The sequence below is a fragment of the Marmota flaviventris genome, chromosome 10 (assembly GCF_047511675.1).
Source record: "Marmota flaviventris isolate mMarFla1 chromosome 10, mMarFla1.hap1, whole genome shotgun sequence".
In the NCBI taxonomy this organism is placed as follows: domain Eukaryota; kingdom Metazoa; phylum Chordata; class Mammalia; order Rodentia; family Sciuridae; genus Marmota; species Marmota flaviventris.
The window spans coordinates 12,719,303-12,746,441 of NC_092507.1; the positions used below are offsets into that span (position 1 = coordinate 12,719,303).

At 57.5% G+C, this 27,139-nt stretch overlaps 1 protein-coding gene across 1 annotated transcript; it reads right to left on the minus strand.

Moving 5' to 3' along the window:
* Positions 1-439: 439 nt before the first annotated feature.
* Positions 440-23,368, minus strand: Rcc2 (regulator of chromosome condensation 2). The gene is made up of 13 exons (XM_027951923.2): positions 23,211-23,368; positions 21,904-22,190; positions 16,350-16,443; positions 14,560-14,703; positions 12,259-12,390; positions 11,815-11,903; positions 10,542-10,656; positions 7,877-8,043; positions 6,011-6,191; positions 5,692-5,797; positions 4,839-4,911; positions 3,357-3,434; positions 440-2,738 (listed from the first exon to the last, which is right to left on the minus strand). Exons 2-13 carry the CDS (start codon positions 22,180-22,182, stop codon positions 2,634-2,636), a joined length of 1,563 nt encoding a protein of 520 aa, XP_027807724.1. The 5' UTR covers positions 22,183-22,190; positions 23,211-23,368; the 3' UTR covers positions 440-2,633.
* Positions 23,369-27,139: the final 3,771 nt, after the last annotated feature.

Here is a 27,139-nt window from a genome sequence, read left to right on the forward strand (position 1 = left end):
TAGAGTCTGCTCCTTGGTGTCCAGTGAGGCCGTGCTCCTGACGAGCCCCTGGCACTCCCACACCTGCCCATTAGCCCACCTCGCACGCCCAGCCTGCCCCCTCCACCTTGCCCAGACACTCGTCACCCCACAGCTGGGCGAGATGGCTGGAAAGCCCATGTCACAGTAAGGGACCCATTCTGCAACTGCGAGAACTGTGCCCACAGTGAAGGAGCGGCAGACCAAGCTGCGGCCGTCTGCGCGTCTCCTGGTGCGAGGGACACGCCAGCCACGCGACCTGCAGCACATACCCAATCCCAGCAAGATAAACGACCTCTCCCAAGGGACCGTCCCATCCCCTCCCGACCCGGCCTCTGGTGGGTTCCGCAGACACGGAGCTGAGGGAGGAGGGACGGGCAGCACCTCTGCCCGAAAAAGAAACGCCAACGCCAAGCCGGAGTCAACACGACGCCGTTTATTTAAAATGCTTACTCCAAGAAATATATATATAAAAAAAAATAAGACAGTTACAGCACTAAACCAGGCACCTTCGACCAAACCACACGGTCCTCTGGTCCCCTTCACCCTGCGCCTCTTCTCGAGAACCCTCCTTCCCGACAGGAGACACTGGAAGCTCTCAGGACCACTGAGCACAAAGCGCGTCCCCACCCAGGCCACTCTACACCCTCTTCTGGACATGCAGGATGCCCCCAACTCCTGCTCTAAGGGGTGTCCCCCTCCAGGAAATTCATGTGACAATTCTACATCAGGAGAAGGGGTGCAAGAGGGCACAGGACCATCCTCCCCGGCAAGGCCCCTTTCCTGCCCGGCTCCCAGCAAGGGGCCCTGGACAGGGTGGTGGGCTGCTGATTTTGGATTTGTTCCTGAAGATCTGAGCCCAGCTCAGCACAGGGCAGGTCCCAGCCTACTGTGTCCTTGTCCCTCTTGGTGACCACACAACTTGGGGAAGACCTCCAGGGTACAAGGAGCACAGATACCCAAGCCACACACCAGGAAAGAGACCTGTCCAGGGAAATGATTAGGTCCACGCACAGAGGGCTCAAGTGGAAGGCGTCTGGGGGTGACTTGGACACATCAGGCCAGTCAGCAGAGCCCGTCCCCTGGACCTCAGGCCAGCACAGATCAGCAGGGACGAGCGTGAACTCAGACCCGTGTCTTCGACACAAGCTTATGTCCCACGAGGCCACAGGACTGGCTGGGACAGACATTTTACATGCCCAACAAGAGCAGAAGTCACTTCTGGAGCGACTGGGGTAGGAGGACAGGAAGAAGATCAACGACAACTAGATCATTTTTGGCATTTTAACATCGAGACGATGACAAGTGGTGACAACAGAAGAAGCAAAAACAAAGGCTGCGACCAGCTCCGGGCCCCCCATCCCCTCACCCCATGAGCACCACTGACTAAAAATCTATTTAAAGCACCCAAACCAGTCCAGACCCTCTGGAAACCAAGAGCCAGCCAGAGCTGTCGCCTCGCTTGGGTCCCAGTGAGAGGAGGGGTCCAGGAAGGCACCTTGGAACTCCCGCGGCAGTCACCACCAGGGACGGGCTCGGCAGAGGGCACTTGACGGGGAGGCGGGCGGCAGTCCCGGCACCCGGGCTGACCCTCGGGGCAGGGGCTTCTTCAGGAATCCGACTATTTGGTACCAGAGCCAAGCAACTGTGACTGAAGAGCACGGGGAACCGAAGAACCGCGTCTGGGAACCAGCCGGCCCGTCCTGGGCAGGGCGCAGCCAGGACAGGGCCGGAGTGCCAGGCCACGGGCGGCGCAGCGCGGCCACTCTTCCTCTGCAGGGACCGGAGACTGCTCTTCCCCTGCCGGCTGAGGACCTCTGATTGGTGAGCGCTAGTGACACCAGGCCTGGGCTCCCCCGGGAGCCATGAGGCTGGACCCTTCAACAAACACAGCCGGTCCCCACCTCTGCCCCCCACATCCCCGCGGTTCCACGATCACCTGACTTGCATTTGGACTTTTTTTTTTTTTTTTTTTTTTTTTTAACAGCTAGAGTAGGTATAAATGCCTAAACACAGACCCCAGGCCCCCGCTGGGAGGGTGGGGGGTGGCAAATTCTGCAGTGAGGCTGTGGCTACAAGCAGCAGAGGGGAACACACACCGGCCTGGGCCAGTCTGCGCAAAAAAAGCAGGCAAGTGACCCGGATGCATCCAAAGCACGAGAGCATGGTTTGGAGGGAGGTGGCCCGTCTCCGGGACGGCTTGGTCTAGATGCTGCTGGTTCCCAGGAGGGACGTTTTTTTGTCTGAGTAAATAAGTGGCGCTGCCTGGACAGGCAGCGCCCCCGCGGATCACAAGGCTAAGGACAGTTGGAGTGGGGGCCTGGGCTGTGTTTAGGAGGGACAAGAAATACAACTTAAAAAACCTAGATTGCTCAAGTTTCTGCCTCTCTTGTAGGAATGGTAGGTCAACTATGAGCAAATATTTTAATTAAACATCGAAGGGAGAAAAAAACACTTTGGAAAGCAAACAAAGGTAGTTAACGTTGAATCACGTAGAAAACGGAACCTCGGGGAGTCTAACAAAAATGCACCTTCGGTCAACTTTGCTTTTGATTCCTCGTCCGACTTCCCGTCCCAGTGCAGGTGGAGTGACGGCTGCCACGGGCCGCGGGGCCTCAGAGCGTGCGCGGGTTGTACTCCGGGAGCCGCTTCAGCTTCTCCTTCTCGGTCTCGCTCTCGTCCCGTGCGATCACCAGGGAGTGTGAGTAGCCCATGGCCACCTGCAGGGACAAAGCCGGGTTGGCCGTGCCAGGGCAGACACGCGCGGGGCGAGGGACAGCAGCACGCTGGTCTGTGGGCTGCCCAGGAGGTCAGCATGGGGGAGGACCCCTCCTACCCTGAAGACAGCGTCCCTGCAGGGTGGGCCGCTGTGCCCTCCCAGCCAGAGCCTCCAGGCTGCCAGGGGAGGCCCAGATGGAAGGAGGCCCGCTGAGCCCTGCTGGCAGGGACTGGCAGGGACACGGAGACCCAGCTCCCTGTTCCACCCGCCTCCCTGGATCACGATGCCACCATGAGCGAGGCACACGCCCACCATGTCTCTCCACAGGCCGGGCCTGGCGCTGCCATCTGCCCACCACCCTGGCCTAGCAGCGCCTGTCGCCTGAGCCACACACCCATCCTGGGGACAGAGTCACGTGGCTGCAGGTATGCGTATCACAAGGAAAAGGACAGCCGCCGGCCTTCTGACCAGCACTCTTCTGCACTTCTCTCCTGCCAACGGCCACGGGCCGTCAGCCGTGCCAGGGTGAGGGCAGGACACCTGGCCAGGGAGCCGTGGCTCAGCACGCCGCAGACCCAGGGCCACAGCAGGCCCACCGGCACCGTCCTCCTGAGCTCACCTGTTCTGAGAAGATGCCGTCCAGAGTCCTCACCTCTTGGGCCGCAGTGGAAGACTTGGGCTTATGGTCCCCGTAGCCCTGGAGACGCAAGTAGAGGAGACGCTCACCACAGGGACCCACGCGGCACACTCCAGAAAGGGGAGTGCCACGGCCATCTGCACCCCAGCAGCCCGGAGCCAGCACCCCGGCCACTCTCAGCACGGGCGAGGAGGGCCCCTCAGGTCCACGGGGCCAGAGACTAGCCCTGGAGGAAGCCCAGGATGCTAGATCCTGACCTGGGCCCACGGGAGGAGGGAACCTTCCGGGAGCCTCACGTGGCAACAGCAGATGAAACCCGAGGGGGGGGAAATGGGAACCGCAGCTGTCAGGACCACAGCTGGTGGCCTGTGCCAGACGGCCGAGGACCAGCATGGAACAGATGGGGTAAAGACAGACGCCGTTGCCAGGGAGGACTCCAGCGCCCCAGGGCCCCGGCCAGGCGTGGAAGAGCCTGTGGAGGGCCATGCTGGAGCCGGGCCACAGGCAGAGCCCTGGGTGCAGCTGGGACAGGGCTGCAGGGTGAGGCAGGACCTCCGGCCCCCAGGCCCTGGCTCACACCTCCCCACATGCAGGGCTCCAGGAGCCTCGCGCCTTCTCAACCCTAGAGGTTTCCCCCAAAAGCCCCCTCCTTGCTCCCCCGCTTTAAAACTCATATTTACAGGGAAAACGTCTATTCCTGATGGGCCTCAAGAAACCCTTCCGCCGCCTCAGACCGGTCACAAGAAAGCAGGCAGCTCTCGGTGGCTTGCTCCCCGTGTTCCGCCCACCCCACGTGAACCCCCGAAGCGCAGGAGCAGCAAGGTCAGCCATTCCAGAGGCTGTGCAAGGGACCAGGGCCAGCCCTCCTGACTGTCTCCACCCCCACGACAGCAGGAAATGGGGAGATGAACCAAGACGAACCGCGAAGGCCCAGCGAGCGCGGCAAGACCCGCCTGTAGCAGCCCAGCCATCAGGCCACCGCCCGCAGCGGGAGCTCAACCAGAAACCTGCAGCAGAGAGTTCGCCAAGCACCAGGGCCTCAGACCAAGGCCAGGGGACGGGAAAGGCCGAGGGCATGGGAAACTGAGGGCCACTTGTTCTGACCTCTTCCAGCCACTGAGATTAACTAGCAGGAACACAATAAGAAAGTGACCTAAATCACCTCCACGGCAGGCTGAGGGCACACTGCCCTCTGGACCATGCACACGGCCAAGCTAGACCAGACCCAGAGGCTCATCCTCCTGTGGACGTGAACCTTCCGCCGCAGGGAGGTGCCCTGACCCGCTGCCTCCAGGCCGCGCCCGGGGACCACAGCCACTCACAGCCCTCATCGGCATGGAACCGTCTCTGAAGCTTAACGGGACCCAGAGGTCTCGGAAGACCACAGCACCCACTTTCTCTGCCCCCGTGCAGGAGGTGCTCGCCCAGCCTGGGGGCCACCTCTCCCCAGGGGCGCTGACTCACCAGTTCCCCAAAGGTCGGCGATGGGCCCCAGCTGATGGTGCTCTCGTCCGCCGCCACGATGATGCTACTCTTCCTGAAAAAAGGCAGAGGCCATCACCACCCACCCTCAGCCGAGTCCCAACCGGGCAGAGGGCCAGCATCAACGTCGGGGCCTCGCCCGGTGCCCCCGCGGCATGCCCACCCCGCACTGCACGCCAGGGAGCAGAGGGCTCCTCCTGAGCCCAGAGATCACCCTGCACAGGACACCTGTGCCTCAGCAAGGCCCCAGAGCCCCTCACAGGGCCAGGAGCCAAAGTCGGGGGGCCTTGTGGCCCACTCTGACTGGGTGTGGGGGCTCAGAGGAAGGTCACTGTGGGAAGCACACCCTGGGCAGAGGAGGCCACAGTGGGATGAGGTGGTGGCCCACTCCCAAGGGACAGACCTCCACCCACGGGAACCCATGGGGGGGGGGGTCTGCACCTCCACAGACCAGTCCACACGGACCCCTATCCACACACCACCCGCCCACTAACAGTCCAGCCAGGAAGAGGACGGCAGGGTCTGGGAGCACGAGAACCACACCTAAGGGTGAGTCCCCTTTCCACGTGTTGAGAACTCAACTGCCCTTTCTCACTGAGAGCGCAACAACCTCTCGTGCTTTTTCTGAGAACGAAAACCTTTAAAATGACTTTTCTTCCCGTGAAGACAATAAAGGGGGCATCTGTCCTGGCACCCCAAGCCCTCACTCATCATCACCCCGGCTGTACCTCATGCCTAGACAGGGTGACCGATGGTCAACAGCACCCACAGGCTGTGTCAGATACCCTGGGGAGGGAAGGAACATGTGACACGTGCGGGAGACACTGCCACCTACCCACACGCCAGGCTCCGGATCCTCCAGCCACAGAGATCCTGCACTGCTTTCGGGTACATGGTGGACTCACGGGAGGTGTTGGTGGCCCCCCAGAAAAACAGGCCACCTGGAGGCAGACAAAAGATGTCACCGTGAGCAAGTGTCTCAGGAGCCGACACAGCCCACCAGACCACACCGGGGACAGAGTGAAGTGCGGGTCTTGGCACAGGACAGTGGCTACATGGTGCCCACAGGAGCAGTGATCTACAAGGAGGGGAAAACCAAACCCCGGCTCTGGACACCGCCACCCTAGGGACAGGCAGCGGAGGACACCACTAACCCACTTCGCTGACAGCAAAGGAGCAGGTGTAGCCAGCATAGATCTGGGAGGCCCCTCGCCCAGGGAAGTCGAAGAGCTTCACCAGGCGCGGCACCATCTCGTCCTTCTGCTCCGCGTGGCCCAACCGGCCATAGCCACCGAAGCCCCAGGAGAAGACACGCTTCTGGGAGTCCAAAACCAGCTGCAAGGAGAGGGACACGGGCTGAGCCACCAGGCCTTCCCAGGAGGTGATGGGGTCGCCGTGTCTGTAGGAGAGCCTGCAGCAGCAGTTACAGCAAAGGGCAGAGGGACCGTCCACACCTGCCTGCAGCCACAGGGAGGTGGCGCCTGGAGCAGGCCAGGGGCGGCACGCGGGCTCAGGCCAGCCTGCTCTGCCAGGGACCCTATTTTTATTGCAGATCTCCCCTCATCAGAAGCAAGAGGGCTCCATCTGCAGACCATAGGCCAGCACATCCCATTTCCTTTTAAAACAACAGCTACGCTGCAGGAAGAGCAGGAGGGAAGGCTGCCTGTCCTGGACCGTCCTTGCGCTCCCCGCACCTGGGCCCTGGTGACGGGAGCAATCACCACTGAGTGCGATCTCTCCTTTCCGGCTCAGCAGCACAGGGCTAGGGTGTGCTCGGGGAGCGGCACCTGCCCAGGGTGCCAAGGCCTGGTCCACTGCCCAGCCCAGCACGATAAACTCTAAGTAAACAACAGATAAGAGCCTTTTAGGTCAAGTTTAACAGACGGTGCGGTGGCGCATGCCTATATTCCCGGCAGCTTGGGAGGCTGAAGCAAGAGGATCATGAGTTCAAAGACAGCCTCAGCAACTCAGCAAGGCCCTAAGCAGCACTCAGCGAGACCCTGTCTCTAATATAAAAAATGGGGCGAGCCCTGAGGATGTGGCCCAGTAGTTAAGCACCCCTGGGTTCCAATCCTCAGTAACAACAATGACAAAAAAAATAACAAAATCTAACCTCATTTCCCAGACTACACTATACAAAATAGAACCTCAGTTTCTGGATTTGCAAGAACTAAACCCACTCCTTGTCAGATCCTAACCTAATCCATGTCCTACCATGGGGAAGAGCATCCAGAGGGAAGGAAGTGGCCTCCAGACACTAACACACACTCACAGGCCAGGGCACACCTGCAGCCCCAGCAACTCAGGAGGCTGAGGCAGGAGGAACGCAAGTTCCAGGCCAGCCTCAGCAATTTAGTGAAGCCCTAAGCAACTTACTAAGACCCTGTTTCAATAAAAAGGGGGGCGGTGTTTGCTGTAGATGTTGCCCAATGGTATAGCACCCCTGGGTTCAATTCCCAGTAACCAAAATAAAAAACTAAAAATTAAATAAAAAGGGCTAGAGGGACTGGGGCTGTGGCTCAGTGGCAGGGCACTTGCCTTGCACATGTGAGGCCCTGGGTTCAATCCTCAACACCACATAAAAATAAACAAACAAAATACAGACATTGGAAAAAAAAAGATCTAAATCCTTAAAAAAAAAAAAAGGGGGGGGGTGCTGGAGAGGTGGCTCAGTGGGGGAGCCCTCGAGATGCCACCCCGCCTAGTGCCACAAACAGGAGAGCGATGCAGAGCGCCACCCTGCGTCAGTCTGTGAGCGGACCTCCAGGAAACAGCTGCCCCGACTGAGGCTCTCCATCAGCAGCTCAGAAACACGTCCTGCGGGAGGGCGGTGTCCCTGTCCACCTGTGTCGGGCCCCTTCAGGCGGCAGCCTGCAGAGGCTAATGGAGGCAGGGACAGGAGCTTGGCCAGGCCCCTCAGGGAAGGCAGGGCGTCCACCTGGACCCGGTCCTGGCCAGAGCATCGTTACCCCTCTGCACCAGCGCAAAGCTCAGGACACAGGAAAACCAGCCCCACTCACCGTGTGGTTGGCGCCACAGGCCACGTCACGCACCACCACGTTTGGGACAGGCAAGATCTGCCCGTCTTTCGTCTTCTCGATGAAGATGGCCACCCTCCGGGGCACCAGCTCACAGTCGTACTCTATCCGCTGAGCCCGGGCAATGAACTTCCCGTCCGAGTTGTGTCCTGTGGTGACCAGAGCCTGTTGTCAGGAGCAGCACAGGAGGCAGGGGACCCGGTGCTGAGCTCATTCACTACCACGGGTCCCCTTGTCCCCAGCCCCGGCCCAGCAGGTCCTCCAGCGGGAGCCACAACCCCCCTGGGGCCCACGAAACTGAGCTGGTGGGTGGGTACTAGAACAGAGGGAGTGACCACAGGGACGAACTGACAGCAGCACAACTGCTACGACACCTGTCACGTGCTTCTACACTCAGAGAGGACTCGCCACTAGCAGGAGCCTGGCTGCCACGCAGTCCTGAGGGGAGGAGGCCAGCGCCCGGAGCCCCAGGCTCTTAAAGTGACCCTGAGCCCACACTCGGCTGTCGGCCTATCGGCTACAGCGCTCTGTGTCAACCCACGGTGATGGCCGTGTGACACGCTTGTTGCACATGCAGCCTTCGCCGCTGTCTGAAGTACCTTGACACACAGTCAAATGAGCACCACAGTGTCCAGGTGGGTGACAGTGCACTGTTCTAAGACCAGCTTCTGGTGAGCAGGTAGTGCGACAGGAGCGGGTCCCTGACACACTGCCAATCTCTTGCCGCTGCCACGTGCCTGTCCACTGAGAATTCTGCCCGTTTTGTGGCTCAGACATTTGTGAAGCCATTATGGTGCAGGGTGGACACTTCAGGACGTGCAGCTCTTAGACAACTGCTCAGACACTTCCTGCGGGACATGGGGGCGGTAGGTGGTGTCCGGGTCCCGATGTTGGAGGAGCATTGCCATGGCCACTGCCTCTCACCAAAAGGAACGGCATCCTAAACACTACTGCCAGGCGCAGTGGCGCACACCTGTAATCCAGTGACACGAGGCTGAGGCAGGAGGATCCCAAGTTCAAGGCCAGCCTGGGCAAATCAGCAAGACCCTGTCTCAAAATAACACGAAATATGCCAGGGGGATGGGGTTGTGGCTCAGTGCTTGCCTAGCACTTGTGAGGCCCTGGGTTCGATCCTCAGCACCACATCAAAAATAAAAATGTCCATCTACAACCCAAACCAAGAACTTTAAAATATTAGAAAGGAAAAAAAAAAAAAAAAGCTGGGGATGTTGCTCAGTGGCAACATCCAGTGGCAAAGCGCCCCTGGGCCCAGTCCGGACACTGCGCAGCAGCCCCCACCCCGCCTGCACCCTGCTGAGGGGTCTCCGTCCAGGAGCCAGGGCCACGCCACCTGCCCTCACAGCGCTGGTGCTGAGCCGGGCGGTCCCAGAGGGCGGGGAAGCACCTTTGAATTGCTCTTCCCCCACCTCCTTTGAAGGAGCAGCACACCCTGCCTTTCCCAGGGACAGGCCAGCAACCCCTCCAGGCCACGCAGACCTCCAGAGAGGTGATGGCCTGTGGTGGGGAAATGCAGCGCCTATAGCGCGACCCAGGAAGCGCCTGCTGGTGACAGACCCCAGGCTGCCACGTGACTCTCTAAAGGGACCCGTCCGGATTAGGCGAGATGGGGGATGCCGTGAAGCAAGCTGCTCGGCTGAGAAGATGCTCTGGGTGCAAACCAAGCAGCACCGTCCTAAGTGGGGCCCGCACACAGCAACTGCTCTGCCTTCGCCACCCCGCAAAACCAAGGCAGCAGGGGAGCGGCCCACGTAGCAGGAAGCACAGATGCGCACTTCCGCGTGGAGCCCGGGGCTGGGTGCAGCACGAGGCGGTGGCCATGGCAACGCTCCCCCAACAGAGCCTCAACCTGCACGGCTGGGCACGGGGGGGCTGTTCCTTCTCACGCACTTCTGACTGGAGCTATATTTAGTTTCAGAGTCACCATCCCCTGAAGTCTAAGGCCAACACAGCGCTCTGCCTTCCATTTCACGCCTCTCCACCTGCCCTCTGCTTCGGAGGGTGCTGCACCGGGTGCAGGCAGCCCGTGGGGCCAGCAGGGGGCGCCCGCGCCTCACCGCCTGCTCCAGCTCCTGGGAGGGGGCTGGAGCCGCAGGCAGGAGGCAGGGAAGAGAGAATGGAGAGCTGGCCACATAAGGAGGGAGGGTTCCCACGCCTCCTGAGACTTGCAGGCTATGAGACATGCAGGAGCGCAGTGACCGGCTTTTGAACAAGCACATCCTGCCAAGGGTGGAGCGGGAGGCTCCCTGCTCCATGGCACACACCGGGAGCACGGCCCGGCCTGGGCTCAGCACCATCTCACACTGCGGGAGCCCCTCATGTGAAAAACCAGAGAAAAGTATCTATTTCTTTTCCTTTTTCTATAACTTTGAGATTCTTGCATAAATGGATCTTCAAATCAGAAAACAGCATCTTTCGTCAGACTGCACCCCGACTTCACGGAGGCAAACCGCTAACCCGCTGGAACCCTGCGAGCGGCGGCTCCCCGCTCCGCCAGGCCCACTTAGTGGGAGAAGCTATTATCCTGAGATCAATCACCACGTTCCTAACACATGTGTGCGGCCCCCACTGGCTTCTGGTTCTAAATATACAGTTAGATTACAGAGCTTTTAAAAACACACTTCCATACCCAGCTGGCCGTACTCAGGGCACCCAAAGGAATAGAGGTTTCCTTTGCAGTCCATTATCATGCTGAATTCGGCCCCACAGGCCATTTTGGTAATTGGCTGGCCGTTGTACATTATCTGAAAAGAAAAGACAGTAGACTTTCAGGCATTTTTCGAAAGACTGATAAAAAGTCTCTCCCTCTCTGCATGACGCTGTGACACAAGATTACCAGGCTTCAAAGAGAGTTAATGACGCCCCCATTCTGAAGGCCAAAGCCCAGAGCACAGGGAAAATGCAAAGACTGTAATCTGGGTAAGAAACACCCTCACGACCCCCCACCCCACCAAGAGAGTAGCCACAGACGTGGGACTCAAATTCTGGGAATCTGCACCCCAAAAGCGCCCAGCAGTGTGCCTCACACATCCTGCTGCTTGACGAATCCCAAAATCAACAAGCACGAGAACAAGGTCAGAGAGCACACCTTGCCCTGTCACCTCCAAGCCTCACTGGAGCCACCAACTCCAGGAGCAGCTCCAACTTTAAAAATAACAAAGAAACTCTTTAATAAAAAGAACCACTTAAAAATATTCTCATTTGCTCCTCAAGCCACCGAGTCTTCACTAGAGGCATAAATAGAGGTTAAGATGGTTCAGAAAACGGTAGCGATGGCTGTCACCTAACCTGGGATTTGAAAACCAATGAGGACATCGAAACAGTGGCTGCTGCAGCCAGTCAGGCTGGAAGGACAGGGACAGGAAGGGAACAGAGGGCAGGAAGCCGCAGACCTGCCACCCCGCACAGGAGACAGAGGCCGAGCGGGAACCAGACCTCAGACCTTGTCACGACAGCCCTGACCCACTCTGCCACCATGCGACTGTGCTTCAGAGCTGTGGCGAGCAAAACAGGAGCACTTGAACTCCCAGGCTGCAGCGAGCTTGCACCTGTCCAAGATCAGGAAAGCCGGGTCCCACCTCCACCACTGAGGGTGGGTGGACTAGTGGCCGGCATCCTGCTTCATTTCTCAGGTAGGAATCCCACCCCTCGAACTTGATCTTAGGTGTCTTAGCAAAGAGAAACTGCGTTCTGAGCAGCTGGCAGGTGACTGCACTCAAGGTCAAAATAAAAGCATTTGCAGATGAAGACAAACTTCCTCCATATGACATCTCACTTTCTTTAGCACAGAACAGACTCAACGCAAGGTCTTGACACTCGTTTCCTTTGGAAGGAAAAGGGCTTTCAAGACCACAAGCTGAACCCGTTTAAAACACTCCCGCCTGTGAACCCGCCCCACATACCTGCGCGGGGCTGGGGACAGCGTCTGTCTGGTTGCCCAGCCCCAGCTGCCCCATTTTGTTCTCTCCAAAAGCAAACACAGAGCCCGTTTCTGCAAAGAGAGAAAGACATCACAAAAGGGAAAGTAACGCTGAATGTTTTAAACTAGATTTGGAATCAAAGGCATCAAAATAATACAAACAGCTCATTTCCAGGCGGAATGTGAAACAGTGTCCAAAAGAGCTTGGAGCAGGAGGCCAGCGTGAACCCCACTTGGCATCAAAAGCTGTGGGTGCAGTTTAGAAAGGCCATGCCACCTGTCCCAGTCTCAGATGGGCTCCCTGCCCCAAAACCCACCCAGCACCGGGGCTCTCGGCACCCAGAGGCCAAGTCACAGCAGCAACTCCACCCAACCCCCAAGGTGACCCACTGGGCCTTCTGCCACAGTGAGAAGGGCCGCCCCTTACCCGTCAAGGCCAGGGTGTGGTTGCGCCCACACGCAGCCGATACGATGGCCTCGTGGCTGAGGGACTCGATGAGTCTGGGGGCCTCAACTCTCTTGGTGTCGCCATGGCCCAGCTGCCCCTTCTCATTTCGACCTGCAGATCACAGCTGGTTGGGGGGGAGCGGGGTGGCAGGCAGCACAGCAGGGGTGCCCCACATGACCCTGGGACCCACCATGCACCCCAGAAGGAGCCTCCGACCCACAGCCAACAGCCAGGAGAGAAAGCGGCAGCTTCTGAGTCCAGGGTGAGACCTGGTGCACCCCTGAAGCCGTCCTCTAGTGGTGGCCAGCTGCAGGCACCTGCTGCACCGTCCCCAGCCCTCGGGTCCCCCTTTCTGCCACGGTGACAAGGACCCACTCAGTGCACACCGCCAATTCTCTGGTACCCCAGAAAATGCGAGAAGGGCTCCATGCAGCCCAGTGCCACCCACAGACACACTCTGGCCACACGAGCCCTGGTCTGCGAGGCACTGATGCCCTGTCATTCTTTTTAGGGCAGAGTTCAACAGTGACCACGCTGTCACCCGGCTCCAAGGGGCACCGCCCCAGCGTCTGGGGATCGACCTTGGATCATCTGGTTTTGGCCCATCGTTCCTCCACTTTTCCCAGCAGCCCCCCAGACCACCCCTCACAGGACCCCAAGTCCGTGGATGAGCCCTGGTGCCAAGGGAAAGGTCTGCTCCACACACGTGCCCTCCTGCCAGCGAAGCCACCCCGCACTGCTCCCGCGGCCTTGGCCACGGCACTGCCCCTGCACTCACACAGGCCTGAGGGGACCACGGCAGTGCACAGGCCTCTGGGAAAACCACTTGCACCCAGAGATGGACACAGGTGGACCTCAGGGACAGCTAGAAGCAAGTCGGCTCTGCCCAGTGGCCTCCAAAGAACCACAAGCCTCGCCTGCCTCGCCTCACCCTGGGGAGACGGGAGGTTTGGAAGGGCTGAAAAGTCGAGGACTACCGAGGGGCAGGAGGGGTGGATTCAGGAAGGAGACCCTCCCCACACGCCCCAGCAGAAGAGAGGTGGCTTAAGGACCAGCGCCCTGGCGGGAGCGGCACAGCACCCGTGCGGTGGGCTCTGCCGCGCACACACAAGGCCCAAGGGTGGCGGGGATGACCCCTCCCCTGGGGGCCAGTGCTTATGGCCACTGTACTGCAGCCCTCCAGTTCTAAGTGACCACCAGCGAGTAGACACGGGGCACCCCCAGCACGTCCCCTGGCACTACTGCCCGACCCAGGCCACTCGCCCTTGAGCTGGGACTCATCAATGAGGTGATGCTGACGTGGTGCTCCTGCCCACAGGGTCAGCACAGAGACGCTTCTGGAACCACAGCGTAAGTGACGCTCAGCAAGGAGATCGGGAGGGGCTATTTTAAGTTGGGAACACTGACATGAAAGCCCGTGCTCAGTGTCAGAGCATGAAGCAGGAAGCAGGGGACACGCCCCAGTGCCAGGGAGAAACCAAAATCGGGGCAAATGTCGGCATGTCATCAAGAGCCTGTGAAGGATAAATCTGGGCTAGACACTTGTTAGTTTTTTTCCAACAGAATTACAAAATTAGCCCAGAGCAGGGAGACGACAGATGTTAATATATTTGGACTTTGGTTCAGCAGCTCATGAAATCAAAAAAAAAAAAAAACACAATACCGGTTCAAACACCAAAATAAAAACGCATCACACGGACTACGAGTGGCCACGAGGCCAGAGCAAAGGGTGGGGACAAACGCCAACACAGCCAGCTGGAAGCAGAGCCCAGGAGCTGGAAGGGCTTGGGGGCCAAAGTAGCCTTGGTGACCACTTCACTAAGGATCTGGAAGAAGGAGAGGCAGCCCCGGGGGACAGGCAGTGGGAGGAGGGCAGACAGGGCAGCCCGAGGGCCCAGAGCACCACACAGGGACAACCACGAGGACATCTTCAGAAGAGGCGACGAGCCCCAGCCCAAGATGTGCACAAGCCAGAGCCAGACGCAGTGTCTGGTGACAAGCACCAGTGGCCCTCCAAGCGTGAGGACACAGGCCCTGTGCCACTCGGCGTGCTGGAGGGACAGCACGCCTGACACAGGCCTCGGCTGGCTTCAGTGCAGAGTTCAGGGCTCCAGGAACGGGGCCACCAGACGGCCACTGGGGCGAGGGGTCGTGGGGTTCAGGGAGGCCGGCTGGGAATCAGGAAGAGGAAGGGTGGCTGCAGAGAGGAGTGGGCCTCGGGAAGGGACAGGCACGTGACCAGGAGCAAGTGGCCCGCGCCCCGCCACGCACGGTACTCACCCCAGCTCCACAGCTTCCCTTCCGTGGTGATGAGGAGGCTGTGGGCGGCACACGACCCCGAAACCACGGTTCGTACCCGTACCCCCGACAGGCACCCATACCTGTGGGGTCCCCACAAATTCTGACCAAGATTGCGGTAAGCAGCTGCAAAGAGAGGGAGAAGGCTGGTCACAGGCCGGCGGCCGGGAGAGAGCCCTGCACACAGCAGGAGCCACCAGGCGCTCCAAGGGCACTGCACTGGCCTGGCAAAGGAGGCCACGTGAGGACAATGTGGGCACCTGGAGTCTCTGTAGTAGCCAAGGGCCCCAGAATCAAACTGCCTGGGAGCCGGTGTGGCCCTCCTGTCAACCCCACCTGCCCCCACTGACCCTGACATCTGCAAAGGCAGACCACAGGCCACTGTGACTGAGCCCACCTCGGGCTGGTGCCCGGGAGCTGGTTCCTGCCCTCCCAGGGCCGGGCTGGCCTGTCCGCAGCCTGCCTGCCAGGGGGGAGCACCAGGGGCCGCCTCCCTGCCGAGGCAGCCTAGTCCTCACACTCTCCCCTTCAGAGTCGTGGCCCCACATGTCCCCACGCCGCCAAACCGCGCTTCATCATGTCTCAGGCACCTCAGCACCTAAACCCATTCAGGACCCCGGCCTCTGCCCACGCACTAACTCCCCCACAATGCCCTTTCCCACCCCGACCCCACAACTGGCTCAGAAACTGCCCCCAGGCTGCACCCCAGCACCCAGCGCAGCCAGCCCTCCACTCCTGCTGCGCCCCTCGCCTGGCCCTGCTGCGGTAGCAGCCCGAGGCCTCTGGGTGCCAGGCACGTCACTAGCAGGAGATGGGGAGGAGGCAGCGTCGCCCTCAAGATCCCACCACCCCGTTAAGGATGGGACGTGGCCGTGTTGTCCGGAGCCCCTGAGAGCACTTCAGAGGACACTGCTGGGTCAGGGTCAGGCTCTTCTCTGTCCTCCAAGGTCCTAACAGGGGCCACTCAGCAAAAAGCAAGACCGGCAAAGGAGCTGCCAGCACCGGGCTAGGTGTCACAGACCGGGGGGGTTCTGGGGACACAGGCTGTGGGGCTGAGAGTCAGGCATTTCCCCGAGAGGTGCGCCACTACCTGCGAGCGCTGCTGGGATTCCTGCCACCCTCATGGGACAAGACAGCCTCCAACGCCCCAGTTTTTTGGCACTTGGGTGTGTCAATGTGCAAATATTTGTTTATGGGCAAAGCAACGTTGGGAAGCACAGTGGGCACCTTTCCAAATGAGACCAAGAAGCCATAAAGCGCGGCACCCTGCCAGCCTGCTCCTGGGGCTGTTTCTTCTGGAGAAAGACACCGTCTTTTCTTCTCTATTTTTTGGCACTGCACATGGAACCCAGGAGCACTCTACCACAGGGCCACGTCCCCAACAGAATCTGGCTAAATGGCCCAAGCTGGCCTCAAACTTGTGATCCTCTTGCCTCCGCCTCCCAAGTCGCTGGGATCACAGGTATGCATCACCGGGCCCGGCTGGACGCCAATTTTCTAAAGTCAACTGGGGACCAAATATTTACTTCTTGTGACTTCTCTGTTCCCCTCTCCAGCGACTGTTGTTTCTGTCAACCCAGTTCTCGCAACAGGCTGGCAGCTGGCAGAGCGCTGGGGACTGAGCGTCCGACGTCTCAGCACCTGACACTCAACAAACACCTGGTCGTCCCGGCCCCATCCAGCCTTTCACAGTCCCCAGAACTGCCCCGCAGTGGACCGCTGGACATCTACAGCCAGGAGGCACAAGCCATCTGAGGCACCGCTTCTCATACCTTGTTGTTTAGGCACTTCTTTTCGACCAATCAAGTCCCAGTTGGTTGCCCCAAAAATCAGAAGCTGCCCTTTGCACTTAGACCCTTCAAGTTTCTAGAGACAGAAAGAAGGAAAAATTAGCCGGTTACGGATGCTTCCAGCTCCCCAAGGCTGCCCCGCCACAGCAGGAAACAAAGCAGCATTTCTGTGTCGGCCCTTTCACACAGGGGCTCGAGGTCCCAGCTCCACCTGTCACCCCGCACCCCTACGCTCCAAGGTGCGTCACCCCAGACCCACCATGGCCACTCGCTGGCTCTGCCTGGCCTGGTTTTTAAATAACTTTTGCAAAACACTCAGCCAGATGGTGTTCCCCACCTCCACTCTGCAAAATGGTGTACAGAGAGAGATGTGCACCAGGAGGGCCACAGGTCACCCAAGGGAATCACAACTGGCACATCCTGGGGACCACGTCTGCATCTTCCCACAAAAGCACTGTGGTCCTCAGGGCCTGAGGCACTGTTCCCACGCCACTTCCACATGTTCATCACATCATCATCCCCGTCTGCTGTCCTCCATGCCAGGAGCTTTTTCGTGGGGACGTTGAGCTGGGGACGTTGGGGATAAGCCTTCAACTTCTCCAGGAGAGTAAGGCCAGGGAAGACACAGTGTTAGTACTGGCAGCAGGGTCTGACACAGGTGGCTTTTACAGGCTCCCTCTCTGCTGCATGAGGCAGGGCCCTGCTCAGGGGGTCTTGGAGAGACAGTCACCTCCTGCTCGTCACCTCAATTCTCACCTCCACGAGCTTCAGCAAAGAAAGGTGGCAAGGTCCTGGGTTCAACCCCAGCACCAAAGAGAAAAGGTGCCCAAAGGTCACGGCCCAATTCTGGGCCACACTCGTAACACCCCCAGCACTTTTCTCTCTTAAATGTCAAAATGCACCCTTAAAAGTGATTCGAGTTGGACGCGATGGCGCACACCCATGATCCCAGCAACGCAGGAGGTTGAGGCACGAGGATCGCCAAGTTCAAAGCCAGCCTCAGCAACTTAACAAGGCCCTAAGCTACTTAGTGAGACCCTTTCTCAAAATGAAAAATAAAAAGGGCTGGGGATGTGGCGCAGTGGTAAAGGCCCTGGGTTTAACTCCTGGTACCAAAAAAAAAAAAAAAGCAGGGTTATGGTACCTTTTACTGAATAAAATTGGAGGGGATTGAACCGGACACTATAATCCCAGCAACTCAGGAGGCTGAGACGGGAGGATCGCAAGTTCAAAGCCAGCCTCAGCAACTTAGTGAGACTCTTGTCTCAAAAAATAAAAAGGGCTGAGGAAGGGACTCAGGGTGAAGCCGGGTTCGCTCAGTGGCAGAGCACTTGCCCAGCACGCACATGCCCCGGGTTCCACTCCCAGCACAGGAGAAAGAGACTGTAGTCAAAGACTCAGCCCTGCACAGCGTGCTCAGTCCACGCAGCCCCTCACTCTGCACACCAGCTGTCCCGCACACCAGGAGGAGAGCCCTCGGTTTTCACAACTGACACGGGAAGGCCGGGGGCAGCACAGGCACTCCAGAGCCCAGTCATCCAGCTCAACTCAGAGACCTCCAGGATGGAGGTCCCGGCAGTGCACCCCACATGTCTTCAAAGGTTACGTCTCCAGGTGGAGTTCACTCCTTTTTTTTTTTTTTTTTGGGCGGGGGACTGGGGAGTGACTCAGGGGCACTTGGCCACTGAGCCACATCCCAGCCCTATTTTTTGTATTTATTTAGAGACAGGGTCTCACTGAGTTGCTTAGCCTCACTGTTGCTGAGGCTGGCTTTGATCCTCCTGCCTCAGCCTCCTGAGCCGCTGGGATTACAGGCTGAATTCTATTTCTTAAGGAACCTGGTGTCACAGGTAACCATCCCCACAGGATGGGCCCCACGTGCTCAGTCACAATTGTGACAGGAGAAAAGCGCCATCTATAGACCATCCCCAGCCAGCACAGCAGCGGGGCTGAGCCCAGGAATGGGGCAGCCAGTCCTCTCAATTATTCAGAAATCGCCCTGTGGCAGAGGCAGAGGCTGGTCACCCGCCAGTCACCAGTCTCAGGTTACCTGAGTGGAAGCCTAGTTTCCCCTAGAACCTCCCTCCTTTGTCTAAAGACAGGTGCAGCTGGCGGCTGGAGGTTCTTCAGGCCTGCAGTCCGTGGTTCTGTCTGGTTCTGTCAAGGTGCCGTAGGAGAGGCCCTGGGTTCTCTGCCTAAGTCACTGATTCTTTCTCTACTACTCTTCAAGGCAGCGGGCAGGACACAGGAGGGGCTGAGGCCCTGGAGACGGCCGGGAGGAGGGTGCCAGGATGCCCCCCACTGCAGGCAGGCAGAGGTTCACGGGCACCACGCTCAGCATGCACCAGAGGTTGAACCACCCAACACTGAGACGCAGTCACCAGGGCCAGACTTCAGTGCTGTGGCCACCCCAGCACACTCTGCTCTGTCCAACCAGAGGGCTTAAGCTGTGAGCAGGTGGCCAGAACCTGCTGCCATTGCTCGGGGCAGAAGGGGACTTCCCAAGTGACCTGGACACTTGGTCAAGGGCTAGTGAAGCCCTTGAAGCCAGCTCAGCACTTACGCAAAACCCCAGCCTTTCTGATAAAAGGTGTTTGTGGGAAAGCAAGTCTATCCTGGTGACAGTGGTAGCTTCCTGTGGAGGGTGGGAACTGCCAGCCAGGCTCCCAGGCCTAGGTCCTCACAGCCCAGGTACAGGGACTGCCTTCCCTATGGGCTACACTATTACTTGTTACAAGCCCCTCACCTTCTCTAAGTTAATTCTTCCCTCCACCTTGTATGAAAAAAAAACAAAAACATTTTAAATAAGAAACGTTAATCAAAACAGCCTTAAATCACAGTCAAGGTCACTCCTGGTTCTGGACTCAAAAGAGCCTACCATGTGGGATAAAGACCCCGGGTGCCTGCTGGCTCTACCAGAGGAGCAGGCAGATGCCAAATCAGGAGGGCTGGGGTGGGGGGCTCAGCAGTACAGCACATGCTTAGCAAGTGGGAGCCTCGTGAAGGAGAGAAGGAAGGAAGGGTCAGAAGGGAAGAGAGCAGGTCAGTCAGAAAGGTTGTTCCCCTGGGTTATACCCAGGCCACTCTGACGGGCCACACCTGGCAGCTCAGATAAACTTGGTGGACTCTGCTGGTGTCCCCCCAGGATGAGCTACTTCCTGACGACTGGTCAGGCACAGAGCCTCTTCAATCAACAGAATGGGATTTCTGATCCAAAGCAATTTCTGAGTCATTGCCCACATGCAGGAGGCCCGTTGGCAAGGCTGAATTCTATGTTTTAATCACACTCATCCACCTAGAAGGCTGGCGTTCTTGAAGGAGGAAGGCCACCAACAATGAATATCAACTAAAACACTTCAAGTTCAGCTTTCAGGTATTTATTCAGACCTTCCAGACCAGACAGATTTGTCTCAGGGTCCACAAAACCTTAGCAACCAGAAACTGGAAAAAGTATGAAGACGTGGACACCTTCTCCACTCATCTGTTCCACAGTACTCAGCCGTCTACATGGTTCATGATAATCAGGGCTGAAACGACCCTCGGGGAACAAAATGCTCATGTGACAAACTACACTAAAGCCCCTGGCCCTACAGGGCATTTTCCAGGACTGAAATCATAAGAATGTTTGTAAAACTACCCATCCTTCACGGAAGGCAACTCTGCACCTGAGCAGTCTGAACTCGGAACCCATCTTTCCCAAGCCGCCCTCTGCGCCCGGAGGTGAGGCAGACACAGCAGGTCCCGCCAGGTCTGAGTCGTGTTCTCACAGCCCCTCCAAGCAGCAGAGCAGGGAAGTGAGGCAGGGACTGCTGTGGTCATGGCAGCAGCCAGGTCCCCAAAACTGCCTAACAGAAAGGCCAGGGACACTGGGCAGAAGAACAAGAAGCAGGGTGCCAGCCTAGGCCTGTGGGAACAGAATGGAGCCATAGGAGCCCAGCGCTGATCCTGAGCAGAACTCAACAGATGCCATCGGAAACGGAAATGGAGACTCGAGGTGTATTTTCCATAAGGTGTAAAAGAGCATCCTTTGTTGAAGTCTCAGTCTTCCTGGATTCTCTGAGCCTAGGCAATGCTGACCAACCAAAAGAATCTGCTCAACAGTCCCCCTTTTATTTTAAGGGAATGGACTAAAGAGAAATGTATCTTTTGAATTCCTGTTTCTATGCATACTTACATATGACTTATCTACGTACATAAACAGGAATCCAAACTGGAATAACTGCTGGGCCTTGCTTCTGAGTTTGTCCTAACACACTGTGATGGGGGCAGTGTCTGTATTAGATCTGTCAAAGGAAAGCAGTTCCTGGGTCCCTTTCTTGATACACTATACCACCCTGGTGTGAGCCAGGCCCAGGATCTCAAACACAACCCAGCCTTAACCCTTCCACTGGGAGAGCAGTAACAAAGCGCTTTCACACATTCAAGTTGCAGGGTTGTTAAAGGTGCCTTCCTTTGGACACCTACTGTCCTGCCCTTTCATCTTACCTGAGATGGGTGTAGAAAGTGCACTACTGCCTACCCTGCCTGAGCTGGGGAAGCACTCCATCCTCTCCTTAGCCCTCACCTGACCTATGCAAAAAGCACCTGTGAGAGTAAGGGTCCTCTGAAGAGTATTCAGACTCCCAGTCCAAAAGGGAAGTTCGTACTCTTTCCTGTGGTCATCTGAGAGGGTGCAGATCCCCTCCCCAAAAAGAAACCTTGCAGCAAACTTGCAAAAGTTCTACTGGGGATAGCGCGCCGGTTCGGCTCTGCAGCCATGCAGGGACCTAAGGTGGGTAGGCCATGGCTGCCACTGGGAGAAGCGAAGCCCACTCACCCCATGAGAGGTGCTTCTTGACTGGGGGCGACCACGGAGCCCGGGGCCAGCAGCAGGGACCACCAGCCGCAAACAAAGCTCAAGCCCCTCTCCCCCCGGGGTGGGGGGTGGGGGGCGCGCACTGCCCGGGAGGGACTCTGCGCATGCGTCTTCACACCCGCCGGCGCCAGCCGCCCCGCCTTCTCCGCGCGTGGACCGCGCAAGGCCGCAATGGGCATGCGCGGTGGCCGGCAGGCCCCGCCCCCCCGGGGCGCCGGAGCCGAGGCGGCGGGAACCTCAAAGCCCCGGCGCGAACCACCGCTCCCCGCAGGGCGCCGGCCGCCCTCCCCGCCGCGCCCGGGTCCACAAGCGGGCGCGGGGACGGGGGCTGGACTCGGGAGCACGGGGTCCCATGCCGCCGTCCCGGTCCCAACGAAGTTGCCCAAGTCCCGGCTCTGGGCGGGGGAGGGGCGGGAGAGAGAGCCCGCGCGGCGCCGGGGGCGGGGCGTGACCCCCGCGCGGGCGGCGGGCGCGGGCTCGGCCGCCCCTCCCCGCGGCCCGGGCGCGCGCCCCAACGGCCAACGGCCCGCGCGGCCGTGGGGTCCGTAGGCCGCAGCCCGCCCGCCTGCCCTTTTGTTGCGCGGCGGCGGCGATGATTCAGCCCACGGCCTGCGCCCGCCCGCGCCCCGCCAGCGCCGCGACGCCTGGCCCGCGCCCCCGCCCGCCCGCGGGCCCACTCACGACGCGCTCCTTGGTGTGCTCGGGCTCGGTGATGACGACCGCTGCGCCGCCCGCCTTGCCCGCCGCCGGCCGCGCCGCGCGCTTGCCACCGCCGGGGGCCCCGTCGAGCTCCAGGCCGTCTTCGTCGCCGCTGCTGCCGCCGCCACTGCTGCTGCTGCAGCGCTCGGGCCGCTCGCGCTTCCTGCCCGCCGGGCCGCCGCGCTTCCTGGGCGCCGCGCGGGCCGTGCCGTTGCCCGAGCTCGGCTCCTCCCAGGCCGCCGCCGCCTTCTTCCTGGGCATGGTCGCGGCTGGAGGGAGACACGGGGCAGCGGCGCACAATGGACGGGTTATAAACTGCGCGGGGGGAGGGGAGGAGACGAGCCACCCGGCCTCCACTTCCTCCCCTGCCCTCCCCAAAGTGGCGGCCGCGGGGTGGGCGGAGGGGTGCGCCGCGAGAGGAAATCGCGCCCCTCCCGGCCAGGCCGGCTCCTCTGGGGAATCCCGCATGTGGTGGGCTCCGGGGAAGCCGGGCGACCCCGGCCCACCCCAGGCAGGCTTGTCCACGAAGCATCGCAATTGCACCCCGACCCAGAAAAGTACAGGGGAGGGGAAAGGGTCCCCCATCCGCTGGATTTTCATTGCGCAAGGCTTCGGGACACTTTAAAGATGCCCTGGCACCCCCGGCGGCGAAGAAGCCCCCTCTTCCCCGGCCACCTAACCTGCTGCTTTTGTCCCCGTGCCCCCTCCCCAAACCCACTCGGTGTAATGCAAAGCTTTCCCCTTCCCGCCGGCCCGAGACCCCAAATCCGCCCCAGCTCGGGCGTCCGGACCTTGGGCTCTCGATTAACCGGGTTCCTTGGGGTGGGCTGCCCCGCGAAGGGAGTATTCGGAATTAACTGGCCCCCAGTCCCAAACACCTGCTCACACAGACAGAAAATAAAACTTTAATGGGGCCAACTTTGCCGGCCGTGTGGCCGCCGGGCTCCCCGGCCCGCTCGCCGCCGGCCCCCGGCGCCCTGCGCGCTCGCCCGGTCTGCTTTTGCTGCTGCTTTTTTTTTTTTTTTTTTTTTTTATTGATTTTGAACAATGGGATCTCTGTCTGTCTCCGATTAAACCACGTGGATCCGCCTTCCTTCCCCTTCTTATTCATTCAATCCCCCCACCCCCCTTCCCCCGTTTTTTTTTTTTTTTTTTGCTTTTTTTTTTTTTTTTTTTTACCTTTTCTCTGTTCAAAAAAAAAAAGAAAGAAAAAGAAAAAAATCAGAAGGGGGAAAAAAAAAACTTTCCCAGACCCCGCAAACTGATAGCTGTCGATTTTCAGCCCCTACCTGGTTGGAGTGATGTGAAACCGAAGAGAAAAAGGAAGAAGACCAACTAAAAGACGGACCGGAGGGCTTCTTTTTTTTTTTTTTTTTCCGGCCCAGACGAGGGCTCCAGCCCACTCACCAGATACACTTAAAATGTAAATACGAGCTTCCAGAACAAATGCTACAACACAAAACAGAAACACATGTGCGGCCGGGCGGCAAGCGAGCGCGCGGAGGGGCGGGCGGCGCGGGGCTTGGGGCGCGCGCGCCCCCTGCGGGCCGGCGGACCTGAGCCCCCACCCGCGCGTCCGCCCACCAGAGCCGGCGCCGGGCGCCACGCTGCAAACCTGGCCCTCCCCGCTCCTGCGCGGTTCGCAAGCCTGCGAGCGCGCCTGGGGCCTTCCACGCAACGCGTCCTGCGCATCAGAGACGTCTTTGGGGCTTAGGAGAGTGTTGGATTGTTTTTCCCCTGTACGTCTAGACAGGTCACCTGAGGACACTCGCTGTAAAATAGTTACTTTGCTCACGCAGCAGCCAACAAGGGACGTGCCCTAATTGAGTGATTGGAATGAAAGATGAATTCAATTTGAATAACTTTCCTATGTAGAGAGGCTGGATTTTTATTTTCGTACGGAACTGTCCCCACTATGTATCAAGAAGCTGTTACACTGTTACGTGGTCAAGTTACATAAAGGTGTGATATATTAGTGAATAAATTAGTAATTAATTTGAGAGCCATAGGTGCACTTTAAACTCGTTTTGATGGGAATTTTTCAGTTTTTGACATATTTTGAGTCCCTCGTACATGCAAGACTCGACGTACTAGATGCTGCCCACCCCAAAAGACCTGGTTTGCAAGATTTCTGCCCTAGTGGAATGCACAGTAAGGAAAAACAGTAGTTGAGCTAGTAATTGCAACTTGTGTAGGAGCATTATGGTGAGGGAATTAGCCTTCTTCCAGGGTTGGGAAAGGCATTCTAGTGGAAAATTAAGCTAAGCAACTTAAAGGAAGAATCAGACCCCAGAGTGGGGATAAGATCATTCCTAGACAAGTGGAAAGAGCAGGGCACACAGAGTCCATGGATCTGGTAGGGGAAATGTCCCATGGGCCTGGGGGAGAAGAGTAAAGCCAGGACTGGAGAAACGAGTAGGGGCTAGCTTAGCCAGAGCCTGGTAAGCCACCAAAGGTTGATTATTGCTGGAAGATCTTGCCTCATCCTAGGGGTCTGGGAGAAAGAAAAAAAAAAAAAGCTTTTTTTCTTCCTATTTGTCTCCCCCTGCCCCACAATAAAATCAACCATATCAGTTTCTCTCCTGCCAGAGGTTTTCCCTGACTCCCCTCTTCTTTGGGCATACTGCACCAGGAAGTTCCTTCTTTAAGCGACTTCCTGCAGATGAAGAGAGTGCTGGGATGTTTGTAATTCCTTCATTAATCGTTCTAACAAGAAACAGGATTGGGCGGGGGGGGGGGGGGGGGGGGGGGGGCATGGGGGGGCCGACAGCAAATGTCTAAAGGAAGACAGAGACTTTAAGAGACTCTGATCTAAAGTATTTGATCAAAGTCAACAGTCCATAAGTCCAGGGAGCCAAGAGCACTTATGCCTTATGTAGAAGAACTTTGGAAATGAGCAATCAACTGGTACATTTCAGAGATTTTCAGAAAGGTCAAGACAGAATAGAAGCACCCTTTGAAAGCCTCTTCGTAATAGACCTTGCATTAAAAAAAGGATTTGAGAGTGTAAACCTTCTGCTTTGATATAAAACATAAATAGAACCAGCCAGAGAAGAATTTCGCCTAAATATGCCATCCTGCTCCTTCAGGAAATGGCACGCTGATGCTTGTCAGGCCGAGGTGGTTGGTGGAGTGTTTATTCTCCAAACACCCTGTGTGGCCAATTAGGAACACTACCGAGGGTGCCTTTGGAGAGACTTTTTCTTTTTTTCCTCCTGCCCCATTATAATGCTTTTTTTTTTTTTCCAGCATAAAAGCCCCGCATGCGTCAGGAACACTGATGCAATGGGACGCTAATATCACGTTGCGTCATCTGACCCTAGGTGTGGTGCTCCCAAAACTGGTTTTTCTTGAGGTGGAGCAGGAGGAGTATAACACCCGCGAACTGGCCCTACTTGTCAGAGGACAAAAGTAATTTCCCGAGTCCAAGCCTCAATTCCACACGGTGCCCTCCCAGGGAAAGCCCGTGTGACTCCCGCTGGGGCCGAGGGTGTGCTGCAGACAGACATCGGTGAGGCGTGTCCTGCCGCCGCTGCTTATGTAACAAATGGTACCAAGCCAAGCGCACCTACCCGAGAAGCTGGGAGTGACATCTCCTCCTCCAAAATGTGCTTGGAATCTTACTTCACATTAATTGAGCAACTTCTCCAGGGACAGTATGGTTTGGTGCAAAATCTGGAAAGAAGCTAAAGCAGGGGACTGAGATTTCCAGGCTATGGGCTCAGGGTTTCCCGCGCACAGCTGTGGAAATGTGGGGTCCCACGGGCCAACCTGCTGCTGTTTGCCTTCTGTCTTCAGCAAGGGCATGTGTCCGGTTAGGGTCAGCTACGCTCTGTCCGTCTAAGAAGAGTAGCCACAGAAAGCCACACTTGTCCTCAGAAGATTAATTTTCTGCCCTGTGTGTATGAAAAGGGCCGGGTGTGGTGGCGCACACCTATGATCCCAGAGCTCTGGAGGCAGAGGCAGGAGGATGGAAAGTTCCAGAGCAGTCTAGTCAATATAGTGAGACCCTGTCTCCAAGAAAATAAAGAGGGCTGGGGGTGCAGCTCGGTGGAAGAGCACTTGCCTGGGTTCAGTCCCCAGCACCCAAGTACTGTAAAAAATAAAAATAAAATTGAAGTTCTTGGGGCTGGGGATGTGGCTCAAGCGGTAGCGTGCTTACTTGGCATGCATGCGACCTGGGTTCAATCCTCAGCACCACATACAAAGACGTCGTGTCTGCTGACAAATAAAAAATTAAAAAAAAGACAGTCCTGAGATTTAAAAAAAAAAAAAATTGAAGTTCTTGGACATAGGAATGACACTGATGAATGGAAACTTGATTCTTATGATCTGTATGCAATTTGGGTTGGGATAGGGTAACACACCTTAGACCTGTGTGTACCTTCCTGGTGGACACTGCCGTGTGTAGCTATGGAGCACTTGAAAGGTGGCTGAGGGCACATGCTCCATTTCAAAAACTAAGCACAACCAAAACAGGATGCAAGGGCCAATGGCTGTCATCACGGTGGCTCGGGAGGCTGAGACAGGAGGATCATCGGGAGTTCAAAGCCAGCCTCAGCAACAGTGAGGCGCTAAGCAATTCAGTGAGACCCTGTCTCTAAATAAAATAAATAGAGCTGGGGGTGTGGCTCAATGGGGGAGTGCCCCTGAGTTCAATCCCCAGTACCCCCTCATTAATAATTGTATTATATTAAGCCCAGCATAGTGGCACACAAGTATAGTCCCAGTTACTCAGGAAAGTGAGATAGAACAATCACTTAAGCCCAGAAGTTTGAGGCAGGCCTGAATTAAAAACACAAATTGTACAAAACAAATAAACAAGAGCTGGGGTGGTGCCACATGCCTTTCATGTCAACTACTCAGGAGGCCGAGGCAGGAGGATCCCAAGTTTAAGACCGATCTCAGCAACTTAGCAAAACTCTGTCTCAAAATAAAATAAAAAGCGGGATATAGCTCACTTGGCACAAGACCCTGGGTTCAATCCCCAGCACCAAAAAATAAATAAATAAAATTTAGAAAGGGCTGGGGATGTAGTTCAGTGGTAGAACACTCCCGGGTTCAATCCCCAATACTACAGAAATTTAGAAAAAGAAAAACAGAGGCTCTCAGGCTGGGTCCAGACCTCTGAATCAGTAACTGCATTTTTTAAATTTATTTTTTGTGATGCTGGGGATTGAACTCTGGGCCTCGCGTGCATGCTAAGCGCACACTCTAC